Source organism: Squalius cephalus (assembly GCF_949319135.1).
Source record: "Squalius cephalus genome assembly, chromosome: 9".
In the NCBI taxonomy this organism is placed as follows: Eukaryota; Metazoa; Chordata; class Actinopteri; order Cypriniformes; family Leuciscidae; genus Squalius; species Squalius cephalus.
In genome coordinates, this window is record NC_137130.1 from 2,575,947 (window position 1) to 2,602,006 (window position 26,060).

The following is a 26,060-nucleotide window of genomic DNA, read 5'->3' on the forward strand; positions in this document are numbered from 1 at the left end:
CAATAATTTGACACAAAATATTTTTTTAAAAAGGAGTTTATTGATTTAAAAACGATTGTATTGCTTCCGCTAAAGAAAATAGTCCGTTCCATCTCTACGGTTAGAATCCTGCGTCCATAGCAACGCTCTGTTTTTCGTGGCAACGGTGTGTTATCAAGAAATAACACACCGCATTCTACATTAGAATTCAACCAAGCCATGTAATAAATATAGCAGCTTGAGTAACAAAAGAAAGAAAGGAGGATTCCTTCATTCCACCGTGGTTTTCTGGGAATCTTCCTCTGCGCTGCTGTTCACTCTCTCCTGTGTTTCCTGTGTCGGGTCATCGGTGTGTGTGTGCTCGTCCTCCTCCTGTGTGTCCCGTGTCGGGTCATCGGTGTGTGTGTGCTCGTCCTCCTCCTGTGTGATGATGAAGAGGTTCCTCATGGAGTCGGACACCTCCTCTCTCAGCTCGTCCTCCGAATCCTCAAAGTTCCTGATGGGAAGCAGACGTCAGTCAGGGTGTCTCAAACATCTGTGTGTGTGTGTGTGCGCGCGCGCGTGTGTGCGTACAGGTTTATATTACAATGAGGGACCAGCCAGCGGATCCCATGGGTACAAAAGCTTATAAATCACACAGAATGAGTTTTTTGAAAATGTAAAAATGCAGAAAGTTTTGTGTGATGGGTAGGGTTAGTGTGTGTGTGAGTGTGTGTTTGTGTGATGGGTCGGGTTAGTGTGTGTGTGTGTGTGTGTGTGTGTGTGTGTGTGTGTGTGTGCACACGTGTGATGGGTAGATTTAGGGGTCGGGTTAGTGTGGTTAGGTTTAGGGGTCGGTTAGTGTGTGTGTGTGTGTGTGTGTGTGTCAGAGGTGTAAAGTCCAGGGGTCAGAAAGTAAAAGTCCTGCCATATGTTTATTCCACTCATGAACTCATCCAGCTGATTTCACTCATTAGTTCTCCTGGCTGAAAAACTGCTAATTAGCAAATCCAGGTGATTGGAACAAAATACTGAGGAGGACTTTTACTTTCTGAATCTGGACTTTACACCTCTGTATATATGCGTGTGTGTGTGTGTGTGTGTGTGTGTCACTTACGTGTCCTCATCATCTGATCGAGGCTCTAGACGCTCTTCATCATCACACTCATTGCGCTCTTCATCTGTCAGGCGCTTCTCATCTGATGACATCAGTGTCTCTGTGTGAACAACACACACATCACATCACTGAACCCATTTCAGTCGCAGTGGTTGTTCATGTTTGAGTTCAGTGTGAGATCAGTGTGAGAGTGTTTGAGTCTCAGCAGAACTGCAGTAGTTTTACCCGTGAGCTGTGCTCGAGCGAGAGCGTTCAGGAGCGTCTCCGGCAAACGCTTCGTCCAGTGCTTTCTGTGTCCTTCCTCCTGCTCCTCTGAAACTACATCAACACATTAAACCATCAAACCAGAAGATCATGAGCATTTTTTTCATAATGTACATTATAATGCATTGTCTTTTCATAAATAATTGTAACCAAAGTTAAAATGCATTATTATATTTCCAGATTTCTTGTTACATTTGAAATTGGTTGTTTGTCACATGATTTAATGCATTATACTTTCTAAAGGTGTAACAGTGAATTTATCAATATTATATCGGTGGTTACAAATATTCATGAGAGCAAATAAAGTACATAATAAATGCATTAAAAAATACTTTTTATAATGCATTATATACAGTATAAAGGCTTTAAAGGGACTATGTGTAGCTTTTTAGGTATTTTATTATCTAAAATCAATATTTTTATTAATAAATATGCCCTCAATGGTGTACAAATACCTATGCCAATGATCAGACTAATCCTCGTAAACGAAGAATTTATTATCTTTATATACATGGGACGGGTAGGTCCACGGAGGCTTCCATGTAGTTCCGCCATCTTGAAAAACTATAATAGCAGAGAGGGACAAAAAGTACTAGGCTAACGCGTTTCCACAACGCGTTTTCGTTCAGAGCCAGCGTCACGTGACTGAAGCCAGCAGAAGCGGAGAAGCAGAGCAGAGAGAGGCGCTTGTCACTTCCCCGGCAAGTTTAAAAGGCTGCACTGCACGGTTATTTACACATCGTTCATTCATACATATGCTGAGTCACAGGATGAGTCCTCGTCGTCGAAAAAGTCCAAAATAGACCGTAAAATGAAACGTGACCGGAGATTACAAAAACAAGGGTTAATGTCGATAGCGCAGCCATTCCCAAACTGTGGTCCGCGGACCACTAGTGGTCCGTGAGGGTACTGCAGGTGGTCCGTGGAAAGGCAAAATAAAATATAAATAATATTTTTTTTTACCTTCATTTTACCAGGAAATTTCCATAAAAAAAGAAAAGTAAAAAGAATATGTAGGCCTATATTGATATAACATTTTAATTAAATAGTCAAGTTATGGTGTGATTACTAAAATAGCCTAGTGGTGTTCGGCCGTGACATTCAAGTTCAGTGCCGTTAGAACCACAACATTGGTTCGGTGGATAGCAACAGGTTCTCTGAAGAGAAAAGGGCAGAGGCAAATTATGTTCTCATTATCACATCACACGCATAGCCTTTAATGGTGCGTTCACACCGGACGAAATTTCGCTTCAAACTTTTGTTTCGTTCTTGACGCGCGAATTGATACAAAGTGGTCAAGCGTATCACTAGACGCGGCAGGCGCGAATTTGACATAATCCCTTTTTGAATTTGACGCGCTATTCGCGTCCGGTGTGAATGCACAGTTAGGCATAGGCAGTTTATGAAACGAAATGTTTATAAATGGAATGAATAAGGCCTGCTATTATTTTAATTTCCAGTTAGTTTCTTGATCTCGCGTTTCTGAAATGTTTTGCAGATGTGCTGTTAAGTGGACAAACTCAAGCCTGTACTTTTTGAGGACTTGTAAAACTCTGAAGATTATAATCCCCTAAAATCGCCAAAGGTTTTGAAATGTTGATTATATTCCAGTGTTCTTATTACTGTATAGATGTCAAGCCTGTTGTTCAAATGAACCTGATTATTGCCCTCGATCGGGCGCTTGAGTAAATAAATAAATTAAATATGTGGCAGCCGTTGTGTGCAGTAAACTTTCTTTTAACAAGCCTGTTGTACTGATGTGATGACCAGTTATAGTTTTAGTGCTAGTAAGCCTATTTAGAGGTGCAGATTAATTCAGGTAGGTAGGACTCTGTAAACATATTTTATTATGTGTATTATGAGGTGGTCCGCGAAAATTCTTAAATACAAATAGTGGTCCACACACACAAAAAGTTTGAAAACCCCTGCGATAGCTAATGCAGGAGAAAGCTTTCAAAAGAGATGCTGAAGTTGTCTGCTTTCTTCTCGACAGGTAAGTCAATGTTACGGTCTTAATTACAAGCTTATTTTTCATTGCTTGGTTGTGTACTTTATTATATAGACAGAAGAGCATTTATAGTTAGAAGTTAAACAGGCTCTTTGATGAATAGCAGCTATTGAGTAAAGTAACGTTAGAGAAGGCTCTGATGATGATGATATCTAACAATGCACGTACTTCAAAAAATATAACGAGTAAAGGCATTACTACTAATTACCATAGTTAATGTTTTTCACAGTCAGTAATTGATAACTGTAACATTCTTTTTTTCGTTGTTTCAAGTTTCAGTTTGTTTTAAATAACAAACCTGTTCACCCGAAGAAAAACTCGAAGTGCTATTATAAGACATCCTGTCATAGCTTTTTGGTACATAACGGCTACCGTAGATGCAACGCGCATTTGAAAAAGTGAGGCGCTGGAGAGCATCATTCGTTTGAATGCAAAATACAATTTCACCACTAGATGGGAGAAATTCCTACTTAATGTCCCTTTAAAGCAACACCATGTAGTTTTTCAACCATCATAATATATTTCCAAGACCCTTGTGATGGTACATCGACTTACAATAGGTTGAATGACACGTCTGCCATAGCCTGACGGGGTCTGTATCGCTTTTACTGGCACTACGGAACTTCGGGGTTCGGGTAGTAAACCCAGCACAAAAAAGAACTACAAAATTCGACTGCTTTACGGCATACGTCACTTCCCCCTCACCCCCCACCCCCCATTTCCTCAAATTCGGACGTGAGAGCCCAACTAGCGTTTGTTTCCCGGCTGGTATTGTAGCGTGTGTATGTTGTTGTCATGGCCGAAGCAGCAACGAAACCGAAGAAGGCGAAGGTTTTATCGGAGGAGACTAGGAAGAGAAAAGGGAGAGTGACAAAATCAAAGGCCGGACAAGGATCAAAAGGAGGAGGAGGGGAGGGGACCGATGCTGACTTGGCCGTCATGCTGTTGGACAAGTAAGTATATTGCTTGCATACTATGTCTAGTTTTTCGAATTTGTTGTCTGCCTGGCTATGTTACGGAAGCTATCTGGTAGGGGTGGGGAAATGAAGCCTCATGAATCACTGAGGCTTTCCCCTGACTGTTCCGGGAAAAGATTCAAAGCTTCGAGAGTGTCGAGAACTGGTCGAGAACAGCGCCATCTGGTGCTTATTTAAAATAAAGCAGCCAGAAGCCTGTGTTAGAAGCTCTGGAAGATGAAGCAACCACAACACACTCCATAGTTTCAATGTTATGTGTACAAATGAAAACCTTACATGTTTGTGTTTGATTTGTTCATTAAATAAATTCAGTTTCCCATTAAAGTGTGACAATTAAAATATAAAATGAGCTCATATGATTCAATAAGATCTAATGTAGGCCTACTCTCTCTCTCTCTCTCTCTCTCTACACACACACACACACAATGAATAAGGACATTGCCTGATAGGATCATCTGTCATTAAATGTGCTTATGACACTTGTTACTGATAGCGCTTATCAACTGTAGGAATGACAGAAAGGTGATAAAGTTTTTAATTATTTTTATTATTTTTTATTATTTTTGGCTGTTTCCATTGCTCTAAATACAAACCCTTCACCAAACACCAACACCCTATCCCCTCTCCCCTAATCCCACCCTAAACCCAAATACCAACACCAAATTACCTAAAATCACCAAAAAGTGCAAAGATTTTACAAAAACAAAAAGACACAACAACAAAAAATAGCCTAAGTAGAGAAAAATCAATTTAGCTTATTTGAATGTAATATATTGATTAACTTTCAAAGTACAGCACTCTCCTCACAAATCCATCAACCAGACTGAGGCAACAATAAATACGATCTGGAGTTCGAGCCTTCTGACACCCAAAGCGAAACGCGCACGTGATTGGAGAGAAAGTGAGGCTTCGTTTGTCATCGATCACGTGACTCTAGTAAACCAAGACACACCCCGATACAGGGCTTCACTAGAAATTGTGTCGCTTGTGTGATACGCACATCGAAGCTTCAGTGTCATACGTAACATCACTACTATCTGGTCCTCCATTTATCTTCATGAATCAAGTAATGCTAGTAGAGGAGCGAATTATCAATCTGGTAGCTAGTAAATGCTAACACGCTAGTTTTAACCCATGAAATGATATTCATATGACATGCTGAAATATATGCCACTGCACCTGGGATGAAGACGTTTCACACGCAACGCAGGCAGTCTGCCCAAGACGTGAGAACTCCTCCTGCAGAGTTCGGGGGTATCGGCTTGTCAACAAATGCACGTGTATCCCCTGGTGTAAGCATGACAGATTTTACGACAGTAGTAGAAGACAATACTGTTTCCCAACTGTAGGGGGAGCCCGAGAGCAAAACTTACATGGTGTTGCTTTAAGTAGAGTGTTACCACAGTTTTAATTAAATCATCCTAAGAAACGTCTCGGTTACGGATGTAACCCTCGTTCCCTGAGTGGGAACGGAGACGTTACGTCGGATGACGACGATTGGGGTTTCCCTTAGAAAGCCTCTCACCTTCGAGTATATAAAACGAGCCAATGGCAATGAAATGCCATGGGTCTGCGGAATTTGCATAGCGTAACTCCGCCCGCCGCAGGGGGTATATAAGGAAGTACGCTGCACAAATGCAGATATGTCTTCGCTGAGGAGCCGAGACTGAACTCAGGCGTTTTTCAGCGGTACAGCGGAAGTGGCAGGAAGACGTAACGTCTCCGTTCCCACTCAGGGAACGAGGGTTACATCCGTAACCGAGACGTTCCCTTTCGTGGTCACTCCGAGTTACGTCGGATGACGACGATTGGGGTTCCAGTCTAATCACGCCACCTCGGCTGTCTTCCAGTGCCCTGCGTAAGTCTGAGCTCCCTGTTGTGAGACTAGCACGAACGAAGGAGTCCTACTTAACACAGGGATACCAAAGTACACTGGGAAGCATATCTCAGAGAGAAATATGCAATTATGCCCAGCCATTGATGGGGGGGACTTAGAATACACATATGACCCAGAGGGCTGCATATGGAACATCACTGGGGTGTCCAGCCGCAGGTGGAATTTTAAACCCCAGGGGTGGCAAGGTGGCTTGCCAAGGGAAAGACACACGCTCACAAGGAGACTTACAGTGGAATACACATGTGGGGGTCGCCCAGAGGGGGAACCATGCACATGGAGGCACCTAGTCAAGCGCAAAAGCTGTGTTATGGAAATTGGCATAACTCAGGCGTTGACGTCACCAGTGCTGGAGGAACTCAGAGCTTATCAGACTCACCTGAGAGAAATACCGCACGTATCCCGTCCGTGGAGAGGAATGGCGAGCAAGCGAAGACACCTGAGCAGAATCTAGCACCGGCTGGTTGAAGCGAGTACATGGGAAGAAACTGGCTCTACTCGGAGATTATAGAATCTCGCGAATGTGTTGGGTGTCGCCCAGCCTGCAGCTCTACAAATGTCTGTTAGCGAGGCGCCATGCGCTAGAGCCCAAGAGGAAGCCACACTACGTGTGGAGTGGGCCTTCACACCAAGGGGGCACGGACGACCTTGCTGCTGGTATGCCAAAGCAATGGTATCCACTATCCAGTGAGATAACCTTTGCTTTGAGAGAGCCTTTCCCTTCAGCTTCCCACCATGACAGACAAAGAGCTGGTCTGAGGTCCTGAAACACCGCGTTCTGTCTACGTAAGCACGGAGGGCGCGTACTGGACAGAGCAGTGCCAAGGCTGGGTCTGCCTCCTCCAAGGGCAGCGCTTGCAGGTTCACTACCTGGTCTCGAAAGGGTGTGGTAGGAACCTTGGGCACGTATCCAAGCCGGGGTCTCAGGATCACGTGAGAGTTAGCCGGCCCGAATTCCAGGCACGCTTCGTCAACCGAAAATGCCTGCAGGTCCCCTACCCTCTTGATGGAGGCCAATGCAACCAGGAGCGCTGTCTTCATTGACAGGAACTTAAGCTCCACTGACTGTAAAGGCTCAAAGGGAGCACTCTGCAGGGCAGTTAGAACCACTGAGAGGTCCCAAGAGGGTACGAGGGGAGGACGAGGAGGATTTAGTCTCCTCGCTCCCCTCAGGAACCTGACGATCAGGTCGTGCTTTCCCAGAGACTTACCATCAACTGCTTCGTGATGTGCGGCAATGGCGGCAACATACACTTTCAGGGTGGAGGGAGACAGCCTTCGCTCCAACCCTTCTTGCAGGAAGGAAAGCACGACACTGATCGGGCATTCCGTGGGTTCTTGATGTTTAGAAGAACACCAGTTGACGAAGAGGTTCCACTTCAACGCATAGGCATGTCTCGTGGACGATGCTCTAGCGGAAGTGATGGTAGCCACCACCGCAGGTGGTAGGGTACTCAAACCTGCCTCGTCCCGTCCAGGAGCCACACGTGGAGTGTCGCGAGGAGTACTAGTTCGGAGAACCAGGTCCGGTTGGGCCAATACGGGGCAACCAAAATGACCTGCTCCTCGTCCTCCCTGAAGGAAGAGATAAATTGGGGTGTGGCAGAGGGGACTCTACTCACATGGAGATCATTGAGTCTTGATCTATAAACATCGCGATGGTCATGTTCCCGCAATGAAAACATGACTCATCAACGAGCGCTGCCAAGCGTGATTAAGCCCAACACGCAAAACAGCGCTCGCGACCGTTAGGCAGATGACCGCACAGTGCGCACACACATCCAGAAAATACACGGGCGAACCGTCTTGAAAAAGACGTGCCGCGTGCAGCTCTTTTAGAGAGTGGAAAAGCTCAGCAGAGTGCTGAAGCGCCCAGGGAGAAACACACTCACTGTCGGCAGATTACTGCACAAATCAGCAGCAGGAAATGCGATCTCGCTGGAAAGCGCCGTCACACAAACACACTGAAGAGCCGCTCGTCTCGAAGAGATTTGAGATGACACTCAAAAGGCTTGTGGAGTGAAGTACTGAACTTGGCTCCGAAGCGAAAACATATCTGCATTTGTGCAGCGTACTTCCTTATATACCCCCTGCGGCGGGCGGAGTTACGCTATGCAAATTCCGCAGACCCATGGCATTTCATTGCCATTGGCTCGTTTTATATACTCGAAGGTGAGAGGCTTTCTAAGCGAAACCCCAATCGTCGTCATCCGACGTAACTCGGAGTGACCACGAAAGGGAACTGATATATCTCATGCTTTCCCAGTTTAAATGGGAGATGTCCCCAGAAGCTGCTGCTGTTCCCTAACTCGCTTTCATGGAGCTCATGAAAATGATGGGTAACTCAGAACAGAGCCATACCGCCAAATGTAACTTTAACAATCATGCAAATAAAATTAGAAATTTTGACTATAAAAAATTGTCTGTTTTTGACTCAAGTGGTCTTGACTGAACTATCTTTGTGAGGACCAGTTTGAGTTTTAGACCATTGGAGTGAGGACAAAGAGAGTAACGTGAGGACATGTTGGCCGGTCCTCAGTTTCTGAGAGCCTTTAAAGGCCTGTTTGAGGGTCAAGACTTGGTTTTAGGGATAAGGTTATACTGAGGTTAAGGGTCGGTTTCGGGTCAGGGGTCGGGTTAGGCACTTAGTTGTGATGGGTAAGGTTAGGGTAAGCGGCTAGAGATTGCATTGTGTCAATGAATGTCCTCATAAAGATAGATGTACAAGAGTGCGTGCGTGCGTGTGTGTGTGTGCGTGTGTGTGTGTGTCACCTGTCTGAGCGTCACTGATACTCTCTGTCGTCACGTCCATGCGCTCAAGAGCGTTCAGTAAAGTGTCAGCGGCGTCTCGACACCATCCGGCTCTCTTCTTCTGCTCCTCTTCCTCTGAGTCATGTGGACCGTTGAGGAGGTTTTCTCCTCGCTCAAACATCAGTGTGTCGTTCAGGGGCTTGTCCTGTCACACACACACACACACACACACACACACACACCTGGTCAACCGTCATGCTTATATCCTGCCTGATCAATATCAGCCCACATTCACATCATTGCAAAAAAGAGATCAAGGAAAAGTAACGTAACGCATTACTTTCCATAAAGTAACTGTGTAACGTAATTAGTCTCTTGTTTAGAAGGTAAAGTTATATTGTAACACACAAGTAACACTGAGTGTATGAGAGTCGGTTCACCTGTGGCTCCTCGTCTTCCTCATCAGTCTTCATCTCTGTGTGCTCTTCATCACTCAGCTTGATCTCAAACGTGATTCCTCTCTGAAACACATGCGTGTCGGAGCGGTCAAACATGAGTGTGTGTCTCGTCAGCGTGTGTTTTGTGTGTGTGTTTGTACCTGCTGCTCTTTCCCACGTGTGTGTGTGTCTCTGTTCTTCTTCAGTAAGTCTGTTCCTCTGTCCTGAGAACATCATCACACTCATCAGCGTCACAGGATCTCCACGTCTGATTTTATTATCATACGCAGCACAAATGTTCATGTTTTTTTCTCCCAACAGTAATTTAATTTCTGTATAAATCATCTCTGGATTTATATTCATGAACTGATTTCAAAGTGGCTTAAAAAAAAAAAAAACTAAATTTTTGTGAATTAAACACATTTAAATACGTCTTTAAACAAGAAACCCATCTGGCGGCAGCTGGACACATCTGCTCTTTTTATTTCAGTGAACGGAGAAGTTTTCATTTCCGGTAAAACATCATTAGACATTTTCTGCTCTTCAACTTCTGATTGGAGAAACAACGGTGTACACTGATATATTATATATTCAATATCTATTAATGAATAAATGAAGTAAATTAGCATGTGTATACATTTATTTTTTATATTTAATATATATTTAATATATAAAACAATCTAGTTTTATGAATGTATAGTAAAAATGTAATGTTTGTTTTAATAATTTTATATATTAAATATATACAATTATATACATATCAATACATTTATATATTAACAAATATATTCATAAAAAAAAAAAAATATATATATATACTAAAAAAATTGAAGTTTTTTAAATTCATGAATACATTTATACATTATATATATTTCTCTCTCTCTCTCTCTCTCTCTCTATATATATATATATATATATGTATATCTATATATGTATATTTCTATATAATATTAATACAAATAGACGTTATTTTTTATGCGTTGGGTCAGAGGTCACTCTTTGACCGGAATTAGACTTGTGTACGGCCGTTACAGAAAGCCATTGATTATAGTTTATAAAGTTATGAATATGGATATTTTTCTTACAGAATCGCATGGCTTCGCTTCAGAAGACCTTTATTAAACCCTGGAGTCGTACGGATTACTTTTATGATGGATGGATGCACTTTTTTGGGCTTCAAATTTTCTCCAGCCATTCACTCCCATTATAAAGCTTGGAAGAGCCAAGGATATTTTTTAATATAACTTTAATATAAATTAAAAAATATTCGTCTGAAAGAAGAAAGTCATGAACACCTAGGATGGCTTGAGAGTGAGTAAATCATGGGCTAACTCTCACATGTGTTTGATTCATCAACGTCCAGAACCAAGAACACGTACCTCGACCTCTGCTCTCATTCTCATCTCTCTGACATCATGATGATACTGCTCTCTGATTCGCTGGAGCTGCTTCAGGTACTCCTGCAACACACACACACACACACACACAGAGGCCTTCAGCACACTGAGGTGTCGTTATCTAATGATCATGAATAGGAGTGTGAGGACAGTGACCTCCTGTCCCTGCAGTTTCCCGCTCTGAGACGTTTTTTTCCCATGATGCTCTTGTGCGTTGGGCGGCCGACACTCTTCATCTGCAGTGGACGGTCTGAGACCCTGAACACCAGAAATGATCAATGATTCCACTGTACATCAGATCTGTTCAATATTACTGAAATACATGAATATCAGATAAATACAGCTGTAAATTACAGCACACACGCACACATATTTAAAGATGTTATGAAAGCAAAATTATGGACGCTTGTGTCAGCCACAGAATAAACATTTTAAAAGATAATTGTGCAATTCTGACTTTATATCTCGCAATTCTGACTTTATATCTCGCAATTCTGACTTTATATCTCGCAATTCTGACTTTATATCACGCAATTCTGACTTTATATCACACAATTCTGACTTTATATCTTGCAATTCTGACTTTATATCTCGCAATTCTGACTTTATATCTCGCAATTCTGACTTTATATCACGCAATTCTGACTTTATATCTCGCAATTCTGACTTTATATCTCGCAATTCTGACTTTATATCACACAATTCTGACTTTATATCTTGCAATTCTGACTTTATATCTCGCAATTCTGAATTTATATCTCGCAATTCTGACTTTATATCTCGCGATTCTGACTTTATATCTCACAATTCTGACTTTATATCTCGCAATTCTGACTTTATATCTCGCAATTCTGACTTTATATCTCGTAATTCTGACTTTATATCACGCAATTCTGACTTTATATCACGCAATTCTGACTTTATATCTCGCAATTCTGACTTTATATCTCGCAATTCTGACTTTATATCTCGCAATTCTGACTTTATATCTCGCAATTCTGACTTTATTTCTCGCGATTCTGACTTTATATCTCGTAATTCTGACTTTATATCTCGCAATTCTGACTTTATATCTCGCAATTCTGACTTTATATCTCGCAATTCTGACTTTATATCTCGCAATTCTGACTTTATAACACGCAATTCTGACTTTATAACACGCAATTCTGACTATTATTCGCAATTCTGACTTTATATCTCGCAATTCTGACTTTATAACACGCAATTCTGACTTTATAACACGCAATTCTGACTATTATTCGCAATTCTGACTTTATATCTCGCGATTCTGACTTTATTTCTCGCGATTCTGACTTTATATCTCGCGATTCTGACTTTATAACACGCAATTCTGACTTTATATCTCGTAATTCTGACTTTATATCACGCAATTCTGACTTTATATCTCGCAATTCTGACTTTATATCACGCAATTCTGACTTTATATCTCGCAATTCTGACTTTATATCTCGCGATTCTGACTTTATATCTCGCGATTCTGACTTTATTTCTCGCGATTCTGACTTTATATCTCGCGATTCTGACTTTATATCTCGCAATTCTGACTTTATATCTCGCAATTCTGACTTTATATCTCGCGATTCTGACTTTATTTCTCGCGATTCTGACTTTATATCTCGCGATTCTGACTTTATAACACGCAATTCTGACTTTATATCTCGTAATTCTGACTTTATAACACGCAATTCTGACTTCATATCTCACAATTCTGACTTTATATCTCACAATTCTGACTTTATATCTCACAATTCTGACTTTATAACACGCAATTCTGACTTTATATCTTGCAATTCTGACTTTATAACACGCAATTCTGACTTTATATCACGCGATTCTGACATCTTTTCGCAGAACTGTGTTATAAAGTCCAATTCTAAGGAAAAAAACTACTTTTTGCGAGTTTATATCAAATTTCTGACTTTATAACACACAATTCTGACTTTATATCATGCAATTGTGAGATAAACAAGCTTCCATACAGAATAGACCCAAACTGCCCAGTGCATGAAAAAGCAAAGGTTTGTCTGTGGTGAATGATAACTTGTGTTCAGTGACACTCACCAGTTGTTTCTGAGCTCTGAGTTTATACTGATGGGCTTCACGTCTCCTCTGAAGATACTCGTCTCTCGCCCTAGCGACACTGAACACACACACACACACACACACACACAGTTGTTTCAGAGAATATAAAGACATTAGTTTCTTTTCTTTAGAGTAAGGTCACAGATGAATCGTTAAGAGCTCCAGTAAAGAGGATTTGGTTTCGAGAGTCTCACAGTTTGTAGGGCTCCAGTGAGTGTGTGTCATGATCCTCCACCGGTTCCTGACGTTCCTGACGCTCGACCGGCCCCTTCCACCGGCGCTCATGATCAACACAAGGTTTAAACGCAATCGGGTTTTCAAACACAGCAGGAAATCGAGGCTTTATTTCCTGAGAGACGGAGGAGAGACACAAAAACATTTATTTTATTAATTCACTATATCTTCATTAGACTCTGAGAGTGCGCATTCATTTATTTTCATCTCATCTAATAGCCTATCATGTATCTTAAAGGGTTCGTGCTCTGCTTTTCTGCATGTTCCTCTGTCTTTAGTGTGTATTGTTGCTGTTTGAGCAAGAAAAAGTCCCTCCAGCGAGAGTTCTTCTCTATATCAGTGTCAGTGTTTCTGAACTCCTGAAACGCCTCCATTGTATCTTGAGTTTCTTCCGGGAACGAACACGTCACAATATTCCTCATTTAAATAATTCATACGCAGAATAAAGGGGCGGGGCCTGGTTGAGTTAGTTAGTAGTGTGTTAAACTGGCGGTTATGGTAATTAGGGGCGGGACATTTCCCAAACACACTCGAAGCGCTCGACCAATCACAACACACTGATCCAGCCGACCAATCAGAGCACAGTGTGCTTTTCAGAAGGAGGGGCTTCATAGAGACAGGAAGTAAACAGAGCGTTACTGACAGACTGGGAAGAGAGGAGCCGCAACAATGGAGAATATGAGGAAAATAATGTGTTTTTTGAATATTGAATTATGAAAGCCTATTTTAGTAGATCCTAAAAACAAACTCAAGACTATGTAAATGGGTACAATAGGTTCCCTTTAAGGTGCAGTCACATGACTCACAGCACTAGTAATGTGAAGCTCAAAGATCAAACAACGTCAATGTCTTTATATGAAAACTCACTAGTGCTCTGGCTCTGTTGCGTCTCTGCTCGGGTCTCTGTGGTGGTTTGATGACAGGAGGTCTCAGGACGGGTTTATATCCCACCGGATCTTTAGAAATGACATATAAACCAGGATACACTTCAGGACACCAGACACAATACATTCTGCTTCATTTACTGTATGTTGTAGTCTACACACACACTCACACACTCTCACTCTCTCTCTCTCACTCACTCACTCACTCACTCACTCACACTCTTTCTCTCTCACACACACACACACACACACACACACACACACACACACACACACACACACACACTCTCTCTCTCTAGCACACACACACACACTCTCTCTCTGTCTCTGTCTCTCTCTCTCTCTCTCTCTCACACACACAAACATACTCACACACACACACACCTGTGTTGTGTGTGGCTTTAGGTGCCGCTGGAGTGTGTCCGTGAAGAACTGTGTGACTAAACTCGTCCTCCAGCAACTGACATGAAATGGAAAAGAAAGTGCAGCTTTATATAACTTTTCATATTTTAAAAAGTTTTAGTAAATATCTGTAGGTCAATATTGCAGTTCATGTATTGTTATATTGGTGCATATAAATGAAAATTATATAAATATATATTTAATGATGATTTGAAACAATAAATGAAAAAATGATTAAACATGAAATATTTAATGATTCATTGAAACGATTAATGAAAAAAAATCAAATATGACACATGAAAATTATTAAATATGAAATATGTAATGATTGATTAAAATGATTAATGAAAAAACTATTAAATAAGAAATATTGGTGCATATAAATAAAAATGATTAAATATGAAATGTTTAATGATTAATTGAAATGAGTAATATAAATAGGATTACATATGAAATATTGGTGAATATAAATGAAAATGAGTACATATGAAATATTTAATGATTCATTGAAATGACTAATGAAAAAAAATATATATATTTGTAGCTGGATCATCCAACCCTAGTGTCTAGTTCAAGTGTTTTTAGCTTTAGTAAATTCAATTCAATTCACTTCACATTTATTTGTATAGTGCTTTTCACAATGCACATCATTCCACATTACAGTTAGAGTGATCTGTTATCAGACTGTCTTAGTTATGCATTTCAGAAATGTACATATACAAAATCACAGTTAGCTAAAAATGTATTAATTTATACACTGTAATAATTTAATGCAGAAACAATGAGCTCATTGAAGTAATGAATACTTGTTTGTTAACAAATGATTATGACATTTAGAAAAGGTAGCATTGGTGCATGTTGATTGAGAGTTTGCGTAACCTGTCAGGTGTTGTCGTACCTGTGTGTCGAGGTGTTTGCTGATCTGAGCCTGCAGTAATGGGCGTCTGAGGAGTGTGTTCGCTGATGGCCGGTCTCGAGGACTGACCTTGAACAGCTGGTTCAGCAGAAGTCGAAGTTCATCACTGTATCGCTGAGACACGGGATTATAGCGCCCCCTACAGATCCTCAACACCAGCTGCTTTAAATTACTGCCCTCAAACTGTGGGACACACACACATACACACATCTGACATGTGTTTCAGACACAAACACACACATCAGCACATCTGACACGTGTTTCAGACACACACACACACATCAACACATCTGACACATGTTTCAGACACACACACACATCAACACATCTGACACGTGTTTCAGACACAAAAATGACCTTGAGCTGCATGTCATAAATGATATGTACGCATGTAATAAATTCTGCAAGCAAATGATTTTAGATCATTAAAACCCAACCAAACATCACTACGAGTACATGAGTGTGCTATTGAGAGACTGTTATAGTTTTTATTACTATTTTTAAGCAGTTTTATATGTATATTTTTCATTTGTCTATTTATGATGGATAGATGCACTTTTATGATGGATAGATGCACTTTTATCATGGATAGATGCACTTTAATGATGGATAGATACACTTTAATGATGGATAGATGCACTTTAATGATGGATAGATACACTTTAATGATGGATAGATGCACTTTTATCATGGATAGATGCACTTTAATGATGGATAGATGCACTTTTATGATGGATAGATGCACTTTAATGATGGATAGATGCACTTTAATGATGGATAGATGCACTTTTATCATGGATAGATGCACTTTAATGATGGATAGATGCACTTTTATGATGGATAGATGCACTTTAATGATGGATAGATACACTTTTATCATGGATAGATGCACTTTTATGATGGATAGATGCACTTTAATGATGGATAGGCTGGCTTGAGGGCGAGTAAATCATGGGCTAATTTACATTTTTGGGTGAACTATCCCTTTAATCCAAGTCGTTTTAATAGATGTCACGATCTCTTTATATAATGAACGTTTTGAAGTAGCATAATGAACCCTTACGTGAGAGTTTAGAGGACATAAAGATCATCATCTCAGTGTAAAAGCGATGTACTCACTGGATGTCTCAGTGTGCAGAGCTCATAGAGGACACAACCCAGAGACCAGATGTCCCTGCAGGACACATGAGTTCAGGAAGACCAATCACACACAGAACCGCAGATGAAGATGAAGATGAAGATGAAGATGAACACACAGATGCTCTACCTACGTCTTGTTGTTGTACGGTCTGTTCTCGCAGATCTCTGGAGAGAGATAGTACGGCGTCCCGACGCAGGTTCTGGCGAGATCCATGGTGCTGCCCAACACACACATCCAGAGGAACATCAGCGCAGGAGGAAATTACACACACCGTCAAAGAAATCAACATCAGACTCACTTGTTCAACATTCGTGCGATGCCAAAATCTCCCAGTTTGACTTTCAGTCCTCCTTGAGTGAGAAAGATGTTCTAGAGCACAGGATCAAACACATGAGACGATGGGTTCACTGACATCATCAGATGGTCACGTGCAGTGTTGGGGGAAACTCATTACAAGTAACTTGAGTTATGTAATCAGATTACTTTTTCAAGTAACTAGTAAAGTAACGCATTACTTTTAAAATTTACAACAAAATATCTGAGTTACTTTTCCAAATAAGAAACGCTAGTTACTTTGTTTTCCCATTTATTGACTGACAGCTCTCCTGTCCCAATGCTGAGACAAATCAAAGTGCAGAGGCGTTGTGTGTGTGTGTGTGTGTGTGTGTGTGAACATGATGGTTATTGTAGTTCTAGACTAAATGTGAGCGTGCATTTACTCATCTCACTTGCACACAAAAGATTCAGTATTCCTCAAAATGAATAAAATCAGTGAAATGCAGAATCTATGCAAACCTCCAATAACTAAATCTATTAAATAAAACATACATTTTTATGCATTTAATCTCACTTTATTGACCAAATGTACTTGCTTCTGACCTTCGATTATTCATTTAAGCCATAAGCAAAAATGACTATAGATTTTTTAGTTGAGCCTGGCCACTCCCTATTAAGTCCTATTGTACCGAATTTTGGTTGTAGTTCCACCAGAGCTCCACTGGGGGCGCTCGCCAGGAGTGCAGAATGAATGGGAGTCTATGGAGCTAGACGGCTAAATTTGTCTCTTTCACCCGATTGCAAGTTCAACATGGGTTATAGGTCGAAAGTTGAATGAACGAGTACTTATGTCCTTTCGATTTCTTACAGGTTGAGTTGTTGTTGCCCATAACACGCTAGCATTCTGCTAATGAACACTGATTGGTCAGTGAAGGACTGATTACGACCAGAGATACCGCTTGATGGCATCGTGGCATCCGAAGCGGGACCAGAAACAAACAAAACAAAAACTCTTCTAGCACGTGTATTTACCTGTGTCAGCTGTGTTGTGTGTTTACCTGTGTCAGCTGTGTTGTGTGTTTACCTGTGTCGGCTGTGTTGTGTGTTTCCCTGTGTCGGCTGTGTTGTGTGTTTCCCTGTGTCGGCTGTGTTGTGTGTTTCCCTGTGTCAGCTGTGTTGTGTGTTTACCTGTGTCGGCTGTGTTGTGTTTCCCTGTGTCGGCTGTGTTGTGTGTTTACCTGTGTCGGCTGTGTTTTGTGTTTACCTGTGTCGGCTGTGTTGTGTGTTTACCTGTGTCGGCTGTGTTGTGTGTTTACCTGTGTCGGCTGTGTTGTGTGTTTACCTGTGTTGGCTGTGTTTTGTGTTTCCCTGTGTCGGCTGTGTTGTGTGTTTACCTGTGTCGGCTGTGTTTTGTGTTTCCCTGTGTCGGCTGTGTTGTGTGTTTACCTGTGTCAGCTGTGTTGTGTGTTTACCTGTGTCGGCTGTGTTTTGTGTTTCCCTGTGTCGGCTGTGTTGTGTGTTTACCTGTGTCGGCTGTGTTGTGTGTTTACCTGTGTCAGCTGTGTTGTGTGTTTACCTGTGTCAGCTGTGTTGTGTGTTTACCTGTGTCGGCTGTGTTGTGTGTTTACCTGTGTCGGCTGTGTTGTGTTTCCCTGTGTCGGCTGTGTTGTGTGTTTACCTGTGTCGGCTGTGTTGTGTGTTTACCTGTGTCGGCTGTGTTGTGTGTTTACCTGTGTCGGCTGTGTTGTGTTTCCCTGTGTCGGCTGTGTTGTGTGTTTCCCTGTGTCAGCTGCGTTGTGTGTTTACCTGTGTCGGCTGTGTTGTGTGTTTACCTGTGTCAGCTGTGTTGTGTGTTTACCTGTGTCGGCTGTGTTGTGTTTCCCTGTGTCGGCTGTGTTGTGTGTTTACCTGTGTCGGCTGTGTTGTGTGTTTACCTGTGTCGGCTGTGTTGTGTTTACCTGTGTCGGCTGTGTTGTGTGTTTCCCTGTGTCAGGTGTGTTGTGTGTTTACCTGTGTCGGCTGTGTTGTGTGTTTGCCTGTGTCAGCTGTGTTGTGTGTTTACCTGTGTCAGCTGTGTTGTGTTTCCCTGTGTCGGCTGTGTTGTGTGTTTCCCTGTGTCGGCTGTGTTGTGTGTTTACCTGTGTCGGCTGTGTTGTGTGTTTGCCTGTGTCAGCTGTGTTGTGTGTTTCCCTGTGTCAGCTGTGTTGTGTGTTTCCCTGTGTCAGCTGTGTTGTGTGTTTCCCTGTGTCAGCTGTGTTGTGTTTCCCTGTGTCAGCTGTGTTGTGTGTTTCCCTGTGTCAGCTGTGTTGTGTGTTTCCCTGTGTCAGCTGTGTTGTGTGTTTCCCTGTGTCAGCTGTGTTGTGTGTTTACCTGTGTCAGCTGTGTTGTGTGTTTCCCTGTGTCAGTTGTGTTGTGCTTCCCTGTGTCAGCTGTGTTGTGTGTTTACCTGTGTCAGCTGTGTTGTGTGTTTACCTGTGTCAGCTGTGTTGTGTGTTTACCTGTGTCAGCTGTGTTGTGTGTTTATCTGTGTCAGCTGTGTTGTGTGCTGTGTTGTGTGTTTACCTGTGTCAGCTGTGTTGTGTTTACCTGTGTCAGCTGTGTTGTGTGTTTACCTGTGTCAGCTGTGTTGTGTGTTTACCTGTGTCAGCTGTGTTGTGTGTTTGCCTGTGTCGGCTGTGTTGTGTGTTTACCTGTGTCAGCTGTGTTGTGTGTTTACCTGTGTCAGCTGTGTTGTGTTTACCTGTGTCAGCTATGTTGTGTGTTTACCTGTGTCAGCTGTGTTGTGTGTTTGCCTGTGTCGGCTGTGTTGTGTGTTTACCTGTGTCAGCTGTGTTGTGTGTTTACTGTGTCAGCTGTGTTGTGTGTTTACCTGTGTCAGCTGTGTTGTGTGTTTACCTGTGTCAGCTGTGTTGTGTGTTTCCCTGTGTCAGCTGTGTTGTGTGTTTACGTGTCAGCTGTGTTGTGTGTTTCCCTGTGTCAGCTGTGTTGTGTGTTTACCTGTGTCAGCTGTGTTGTGTGTTTACCTGTGTCAGCTGTGTTGTGTGTTTACCTGTGTCAGCTGTGTTGTGTTTACCTGTGTCAGCTATGTTGTGTGTTTACCTGTGTCAGCTGTGTTGTGTGTTTGCCTGTGTCGGCTGTGTTGTGTGTTTACCTGTGTCAGCTGTGTTGTGTGTTTACTGTGTCAGCTGTGTTGTGTGTTTACCTGTGTCGGCTGTGTTGTGTGTTTACCTGTGTCAGCTGTGTTGTGTGTTTACCTGTGTCAGCTGTGTTGTGTGTTTACTGTGTCAGCTGTGTTGTGTGTTTACCTGTGTCGGCTGTGTTGTGTGTTTACCTGTGTCAGCTGTGTTGTGTGTTTCCCTGTGTCAGCTGTGTGTGTTTCCCTGTGTCAGCTGTGTTGTGTTTACCTGTGTCAGCTGTGTTGTGTGTTTACCTGTGTCAGCTGTGTTGTGTGTTTCCCTGTGTCAGCTGTGTTGTGTGTTTGCCTGTGTCAGCTGTGTTGTGTGTTTACCTGTGTCAGCTGTGTTGTGTTTACCTGTGTCAGCTGTGTTGTGTGTTTACCTGTGTCAGCTGTGTTGTGTTTACCTGTGTCAGCTGTGTTGTGTGTTTCCCTGTGTCAGCTGTGTTGTGTGTTTCCCTGTGTCAGCTGTGTTGTGTGTTTCCCTGTGTCAGCTGTGTTGTGTGTTTACCTGTGTCAGCTGTGTTGTGTGTTTGCCTGTGTCAGCTGTGTTGTGTGTTTCCCTGTGTCAGCTGAGTTGTGTGTTTCCCTGTGTCAGCTGTGTTGTGTGTTTCCCTGTGTCAGCTGTGTTGTGTGTTTACCTGTGTCAGCTGTGTTGTGTGTTTGCCTGTGTCAGCTGTGTTGTGTGTTTCCCTGTGTCAGCTGAGTTGTGTGTTTCCCTGTGTCAGCTGTGTTGTGTGTTTCCCTGTGTCAGCTGTGTTGTGTGTTTACCTGTGTCAGCTGTGTTGTGTGTTTACCTGTGTCAGCTGTGTTGTGTTTACCTGTGTCAGCTGTGTTGTGTGTTTACCTGTGTCAGCTGTGTTGTGTGTTTGCCTGTGTCAGCTGTGTTGTGTGTTTCCCTGTGTCAGCTGAGTTGTGTGTTTCCCTGTGTCAGCTGTGTTGTGTGTTTCCCTGTGTCAGCTGTGTTGTGTGTTTACCTGTGTCAGCTGTGTTGTGTGTTTACCTGTGTCAGCTGTGTTGTGTGTTTCCCTGTGTCAGCTGTGTTGTGTGTTTACCTGTGTCAGCTGTGTTGTGTGTTTCCCTGTGTCAGCTGAGTTGTGTGTTTACCTGTGTCAGCTGTGTTGTGTGTTTGCCTGTGTCAGCTGTGTTGTGTGTTTACCTGTGTCAGCTGTGTTGTGTGTTTACCTGTGTCAGCTGTGTTGTGTGTTTACCTGTGTCAGCTGTGTTGTGTGTTTGCCTGTGTCAGCTGTGTTGTGTGTTTCCCTGTGTCAGCTGTGTTGTGTGTTTACTGTGTCAGCTGTGTTGTGTGTTTACCTGTGTCAGCTGTGTTGTGTGTTTGCCTGTGTCAGCTGTGTTGTGTGTTTACTGTGTCAGCTGTGTTGTGTGTTTACCTGTGTCAGCTGTGTTGTGTGTTTGCCTGTGTCAGCTGTGTTGTGTGTTTCCCTGTGTCAGCTGTGTTGTCGATGCCTCGAGAGAAAAGAAAGTGCAGAGCTGAAAGCACCAAAGTGACTGAAGGATTGCCGTAAAGCAGTATCTCTGGTCGTACGATGTGTATGACGTCATTGACACTTTAAAAGACTTTTTAAAGCAAATAAGTGACTCTAAAAAATCTAACACCCAGCAATGTGTAATTTCTTTGCATCTCCTTTCGAATACAACATTCAAATTACTAGACAAAAAATTATATCCTGAGAAAAGTGGATTTTGAGGGGTATAGCGCCATAGACCTCCATTCATTCTGCACTCGTCCTGTGAGCGCCTTCATGTGGAGCCAGAGTGGAACTGCAACCAGTTCAGAAGCCGGAAGTTCACTGAGAGTGGAAGTTCTCCCCTTATTAGACATTCTCTGGTGTTAAACTGTCTTCTCCTGCATCATCTTCTTCTTCTGTTCTCCAGAGTATCAGCGGCTGAAAGGTTTGTTTGAGCGGCGCCCTCTACTGAACACGCGTGAATCTGCATTTCCTTCAGTCTGAGGATTATTATTTCACTTTTGGTGTGAAAGGGTCTTTACATGTGCCCAAAAATATAACTTTTTATGCCCAGTCGAGGTGGAAAAAAAGTAAGGCAAAAGTAACGTAACGCATTACTTTTCTAAAAAAAGTAACTAAGTAACGCAATATTGTAATGCATTACTTTTCAAAGTAACTTTCCCCAACACTGGTGACGTGTGTCTAACAGTACCTGAGCTTTAATGTCTCTGTGCAGAACCTTCCTGTCGTGGATGTGCTTCAGTCCCAGACAGATCTGAACAAACCAGTCCACAATCTGAAACACACACCAACACACTGAGAGCCAGATTTACTAAATTACAATGAGTGAAATCCCCATAAAAGCACCGACGGGAGTGAAAAGTTCTGCTCAAGTTAAAGACCAGACGCAGCCGGATCATTTCCATAATGACCAACACAATCTACCGAGAGCAGGTTTAAGACGGGCTTTTATTGAGAGCACTGAAACGTCCTCGTCGTTGTGGAGAGCGCAGACAGCGGCGCGACATGTGAACGGCCGCTAATGGATCCGCGCGGCTGGTCTTAAAGAGACAGCAGCCTAATAATCCTGCAGCCAAATTATGAGCTAATATTAAAAATATCTATATGGCAGTTTGGTTACACTTTATTTTAAGGTGTCAGTAGGTGCGTTTCCATTAAAGATTTGCGCAAAACTTTTGCGATTTTTTCTAAATATCGATAAAAAACTATTGCGAAATTACGGCGTTTCCATTAACCGATGTTATGCGACTAAAACGTCATTTTTTCCTCTCATGATAAGTCATTCCAAAAATCATGGCAACGGATGTTGGTAAGTTTATATAATATACTGTATATCACAGCCACGTACCGCACTAGACATCATTATTATTAATGGAAGGAGATTTATGAGTGTTATCCAATCATTAAAGGAGAACTCCGGTCAATTTTAACATTGAGCTCGTTTTTTTTGTACATTTGGAGTGCTGTCAATACAGAGAACAACGACAAAAATCGGTGTTGCCTACACCGTGTTATCCTCTTTTTAAAATTTGCACCCTGTTGACTTCAATGGGGCAAGTACTAAACCTGCTTTTAGCCTCTTAACATCCTTGATGTGTCATTACAAGTGCACAGGTCATGTGAGTGATTCCTTCAGAGTGAACGCGGGTGAATCTGACTGCAGTAGATGTGAAAGATATGAATAAAAATTATGTTTATTCAGCCAGTGCACATACCTGTATTTACATCCTGTTTTCGGTTGAAGTCCACAGTAATCGATTGTCGAGTTCACGCGCATGATCATAGGTACTAAACCTTCTGTCTTTTACAAATTTAATAAATATCTCTATCTCGTCTTCTGTCCAAACACACCGCGTCATCTACGTCAGGTGACTGTAAATGCGCAAAAACTGTTTCCATTGCAGTTTTGCGAAATATTTCTTTTTTGAATTGCCTGAAAAACCTCCTCATGCGAGCGTAAAAACTGTTTTGCGATAAATGGGAGTTTTTGCGAAATTCACGTGTTTCCATTGGGCGTATTTTCAATTCGCAATTTCAATTTGCGCAGTTTGAAGGGTAATGGAAACGCGGCTACTGTTACAGTGTAATTATATATTTAAGTACTGAGTAATATTAAGTAACTACATGTAGGGTAGACTGTGTACAGTTGAGACACTTTTTGAGTTTTGATTTTTCACACAAAAATACATACTGAAAAGAATTGAATTTTTACATGAAATGCCACATGACATTACATTAGCTTGTAGACTAATATATTATCAATCAATAATACCCATAAGTAGTTTATATTTTCCACAATTAGCGAATAAAAATAAGGTGCTTTTTGTGTCAACTCTGTCTCAACTGTACCTATGTACGGGACAGTTGAGACAGTACTATGGTACAGTTGAGACACCCATTTTTAATGAGGGAAATGTAACTAAATGTTCATTGCAAATATAATAAATAAAGACAAATGAAGAAAATAACAATTGGGCAACATGTCTGTTTATTCATCCTTTCTAAATTCATTAATTTGATGTAAATTAGCACCGTTAAAATGTATAAAACATGAACAAGATATTTAACAATATTCATTAATAATATACAGTTTAAATATAATAAATATGAAATTGTATTTTTAATTGCATCCTATGCTGGCCAATTATGACGTTTAACCTGTTATCATAACACTGAACAAATAAACAGCGTGTTTTGCAATATAACTCTATTGGGGTACGGTTGAGACACTTGTGTCTCAACTATCCCCCGCTGGCCACTTCGCACATTTCTCTAGATTTTGCATTGAGCTTGCATGACTCAATACCATGAAATATGCCAATTTTTAGGGCACAGAATAACGTTTGTAATGGTACCAGTTACGTTTAACAGTCACATAAGGATAATAAGTTATTCATAGTTGAGTGCGCAAAAAACGATGCAAGCCTAACCTTAGAAAAAAAACTTTTGCAGATATCTTCTAATCGGAGACGCGTCCAGTCTTCAGATTTTGCAGGATAAAAGAGGACACTAATACGCATGTGCACAGCAAAAATCACAACTTGTGCATGCTGCGCGCGCAAGTTATTTAAGGTGTCTCAACTGTACACATGTCTCAACTGTACACAGTCTACCCTACTTACTATAGGGTTAGGGTAGGATTATTGTTTGGTTGAGGATTAGTTGCATGGAATTATGCATAATTTACTGTTATTACTATGGTAAGTACATGTAACACATGTAACAAGGACACTGTAAAATAAAGTGTTACCGGCGGTTTTTCCTCATGGTATCGATGTGTAAATTGTGGCCAGTGAAAATGCAGAGTGGTAGCTTTGGAAAAGCACTCGCCACAGTCTCAGGTGAGCGGAGAAGTGTGTGTGAAGTGTGTGTGAAGCCCTGACCTGCTGCTCTGTGAAGGGCTTTCCTCTCTGCATCCTGATCCTGTTCATCAGATCACCGGCGTCACAGTATTCCATCAGGATGTAGAGGTTATTCCTGTCTGGATCGCGCACACAAACACACAACACATCAGTGTGTGTTCATATCCAGCAGGAGGGTGTTGAAATTTAAACAAATCTTTTAAGTTATAAAAACATTATTTCTGAATGAACGTTCAAAACATCCATGTTTTTTCTTGGTTATATGAATGTTAAGCGAACATTCCATTTTAGAATTTTGCAAACGTTACAAGAACGTTACTTTGGAATGTTCTCTGAACATTCTGGAACAAGTAGTAACATAAAAAAAAAGAAGTTTATTAACGTTTAAAAACAACTTCTATGAATTGTTTTTGTGCTAAAATTTGAGAACGTTATTAATGACCAGATAACTTTGAACAAATGTTCTTTTAATGTTACTGGAAGAACGTTTGCTCAGAAGACTGGCTTTAAAAGGCGGTTTAATTAAGGCTACTGTATTTAAACTAATCTATATCACACACACTGTGAAGAATACATCAGGACAGACGCAGCGCACTGACCGTAGAAGGATCTATAAAACGCCACGATGTTCGGATGTCTCATTCTGGAGAGAAGAGTCACTTCCTTTCTGGAGGCGTCCTTATCCCGCGCAGACAACTGAGACACACACACACACACACAACTGAGATAGACACTCACACAACTGAGACACACACACACACACACACACACACACACACACACACACACACACACACACAACTGAGATAGAGACACACACACACACACACACACACACACCTGAGATAGAGACACACACACGTCACACACAACTGAGACAGACACACACACACACACACACACAACTGAGACAGAGACACACACACACAGAACTGAGACACACACACACACAACTGAGACAGAGACACACACACAGAACTGAGACAGAGACACACACACAGTTTATCCTGTTCTCTATTCCCAGATCCCATAAATCCAGTGCTCATCCCACATCATTCTAGTATAAACCCTTTCACGCATAGTGGTCACTACAGTGGACAGCTGTTAAAAAAGCATGTTCTTGAATTTGCACGGGTTTTTATGGCAAAGTTGCACATCAGCCTCTTCATTGGACCCTGGTGCATCATCCTATACATTGCAACCAAGTGGCAAGCCTTTGTGTTTCGATTTTTTTCCCCCTCCAAACCAAGATGGCCAAGGGTCAGTCAGACATG

The 26,060-nt window shown here is 41.8% G+C and overlaps 1 protein-coding gene across 2 annotated transcripts in view; it reads right to left on the reverse strand.

Annotated features, from left to right (window-relative positions):
* Positions 1 to 72: 72 nt before the first annotated feature.
* LOC307164790 (serine/threonine-protein kinase Nek5) overlaps positions 73 to 26,060 on the reverse strand; it is a 28,165-nt gene continuing 2,177 nt past the window's right edge. The window contains exons 2-20 of one of the 2 annotated variants that reach the window (XM_079881912.1): positions 25,386 to 25,482; positions 24,808 to 24,905; positions 22,116 to 22,199; positions 16,782 to 16,852; positions 16,614 to 16,700; positions 16,462 to 16,516; positions 15,325 to 15,525; positions 14,409 to 14,484; positions 14,008 to 14,096; positions 13,101 to 13,246; positions 12,886 to 12,964; positions 10,960 to 11,061; positions 10,786 to 10,866; positions 9,568 to 9,630; positions 9,410 to 9,490; positions 8,991 to 9,174; positions 1,301 to 1,393; positions 1,076 to 1,175; positions 73 to 475 (exon numbers count right to left, since the gene is read on the reverse strand). In XM_079881912.1, coding sequence (XP_079738038.1) covers positions 250 to 475; positions 1,076 to 1,175; positions 1,301 to 1,393; positions 8,991 to 9,174; positions 9,410 to 9,490; positions 9,568 to 9,630; positions 10,786 to 10,866; positions 10,960 to 11,061; positions 12,886 to 12,964; positions 13,101 to 13,246; positions 14,008 to 14,096; positions 14,409 to 14,484; positions 15,325 to 15,525; positions 16,462 to 16,516; positions 16,614 to 16,700; positions 16,782 to 16,852; positions 22,116 to 22,199; positions 24,808 to 24,905; positions 25,386 to 25,482 — 2,013 coding nt within the window. In that variant the 3' untranslated portion in view covers positions 73 to 249. Of the gene's footprint in view, positions 476 to 1,075; positions 1,176 to 1,300; positions 1,394 to 8,990; positions 9,175 to 9,409; positions 9,491 to 9,567; positions 9,631 to 10,785; positions 10,867 to 10,959; positions 11,062 to 12,885; positions 12,965 to 13,100; positions 13,256 to 14,007; positions 14,097 to 14,408; positions 14,485 to 15,324; positions 15,526 to 16,461; positions 16,517 to 16,613; positions 16,701 to 16,781; positions 16,853 to 22,115; positions 22,200 to 24,807; positions 24,906 to 25,385; positions 25,483 to 26,060 lie in introns of both variants that reach the window. The other variant, XM_079881911.1, reaches the window with a different exon arrangement.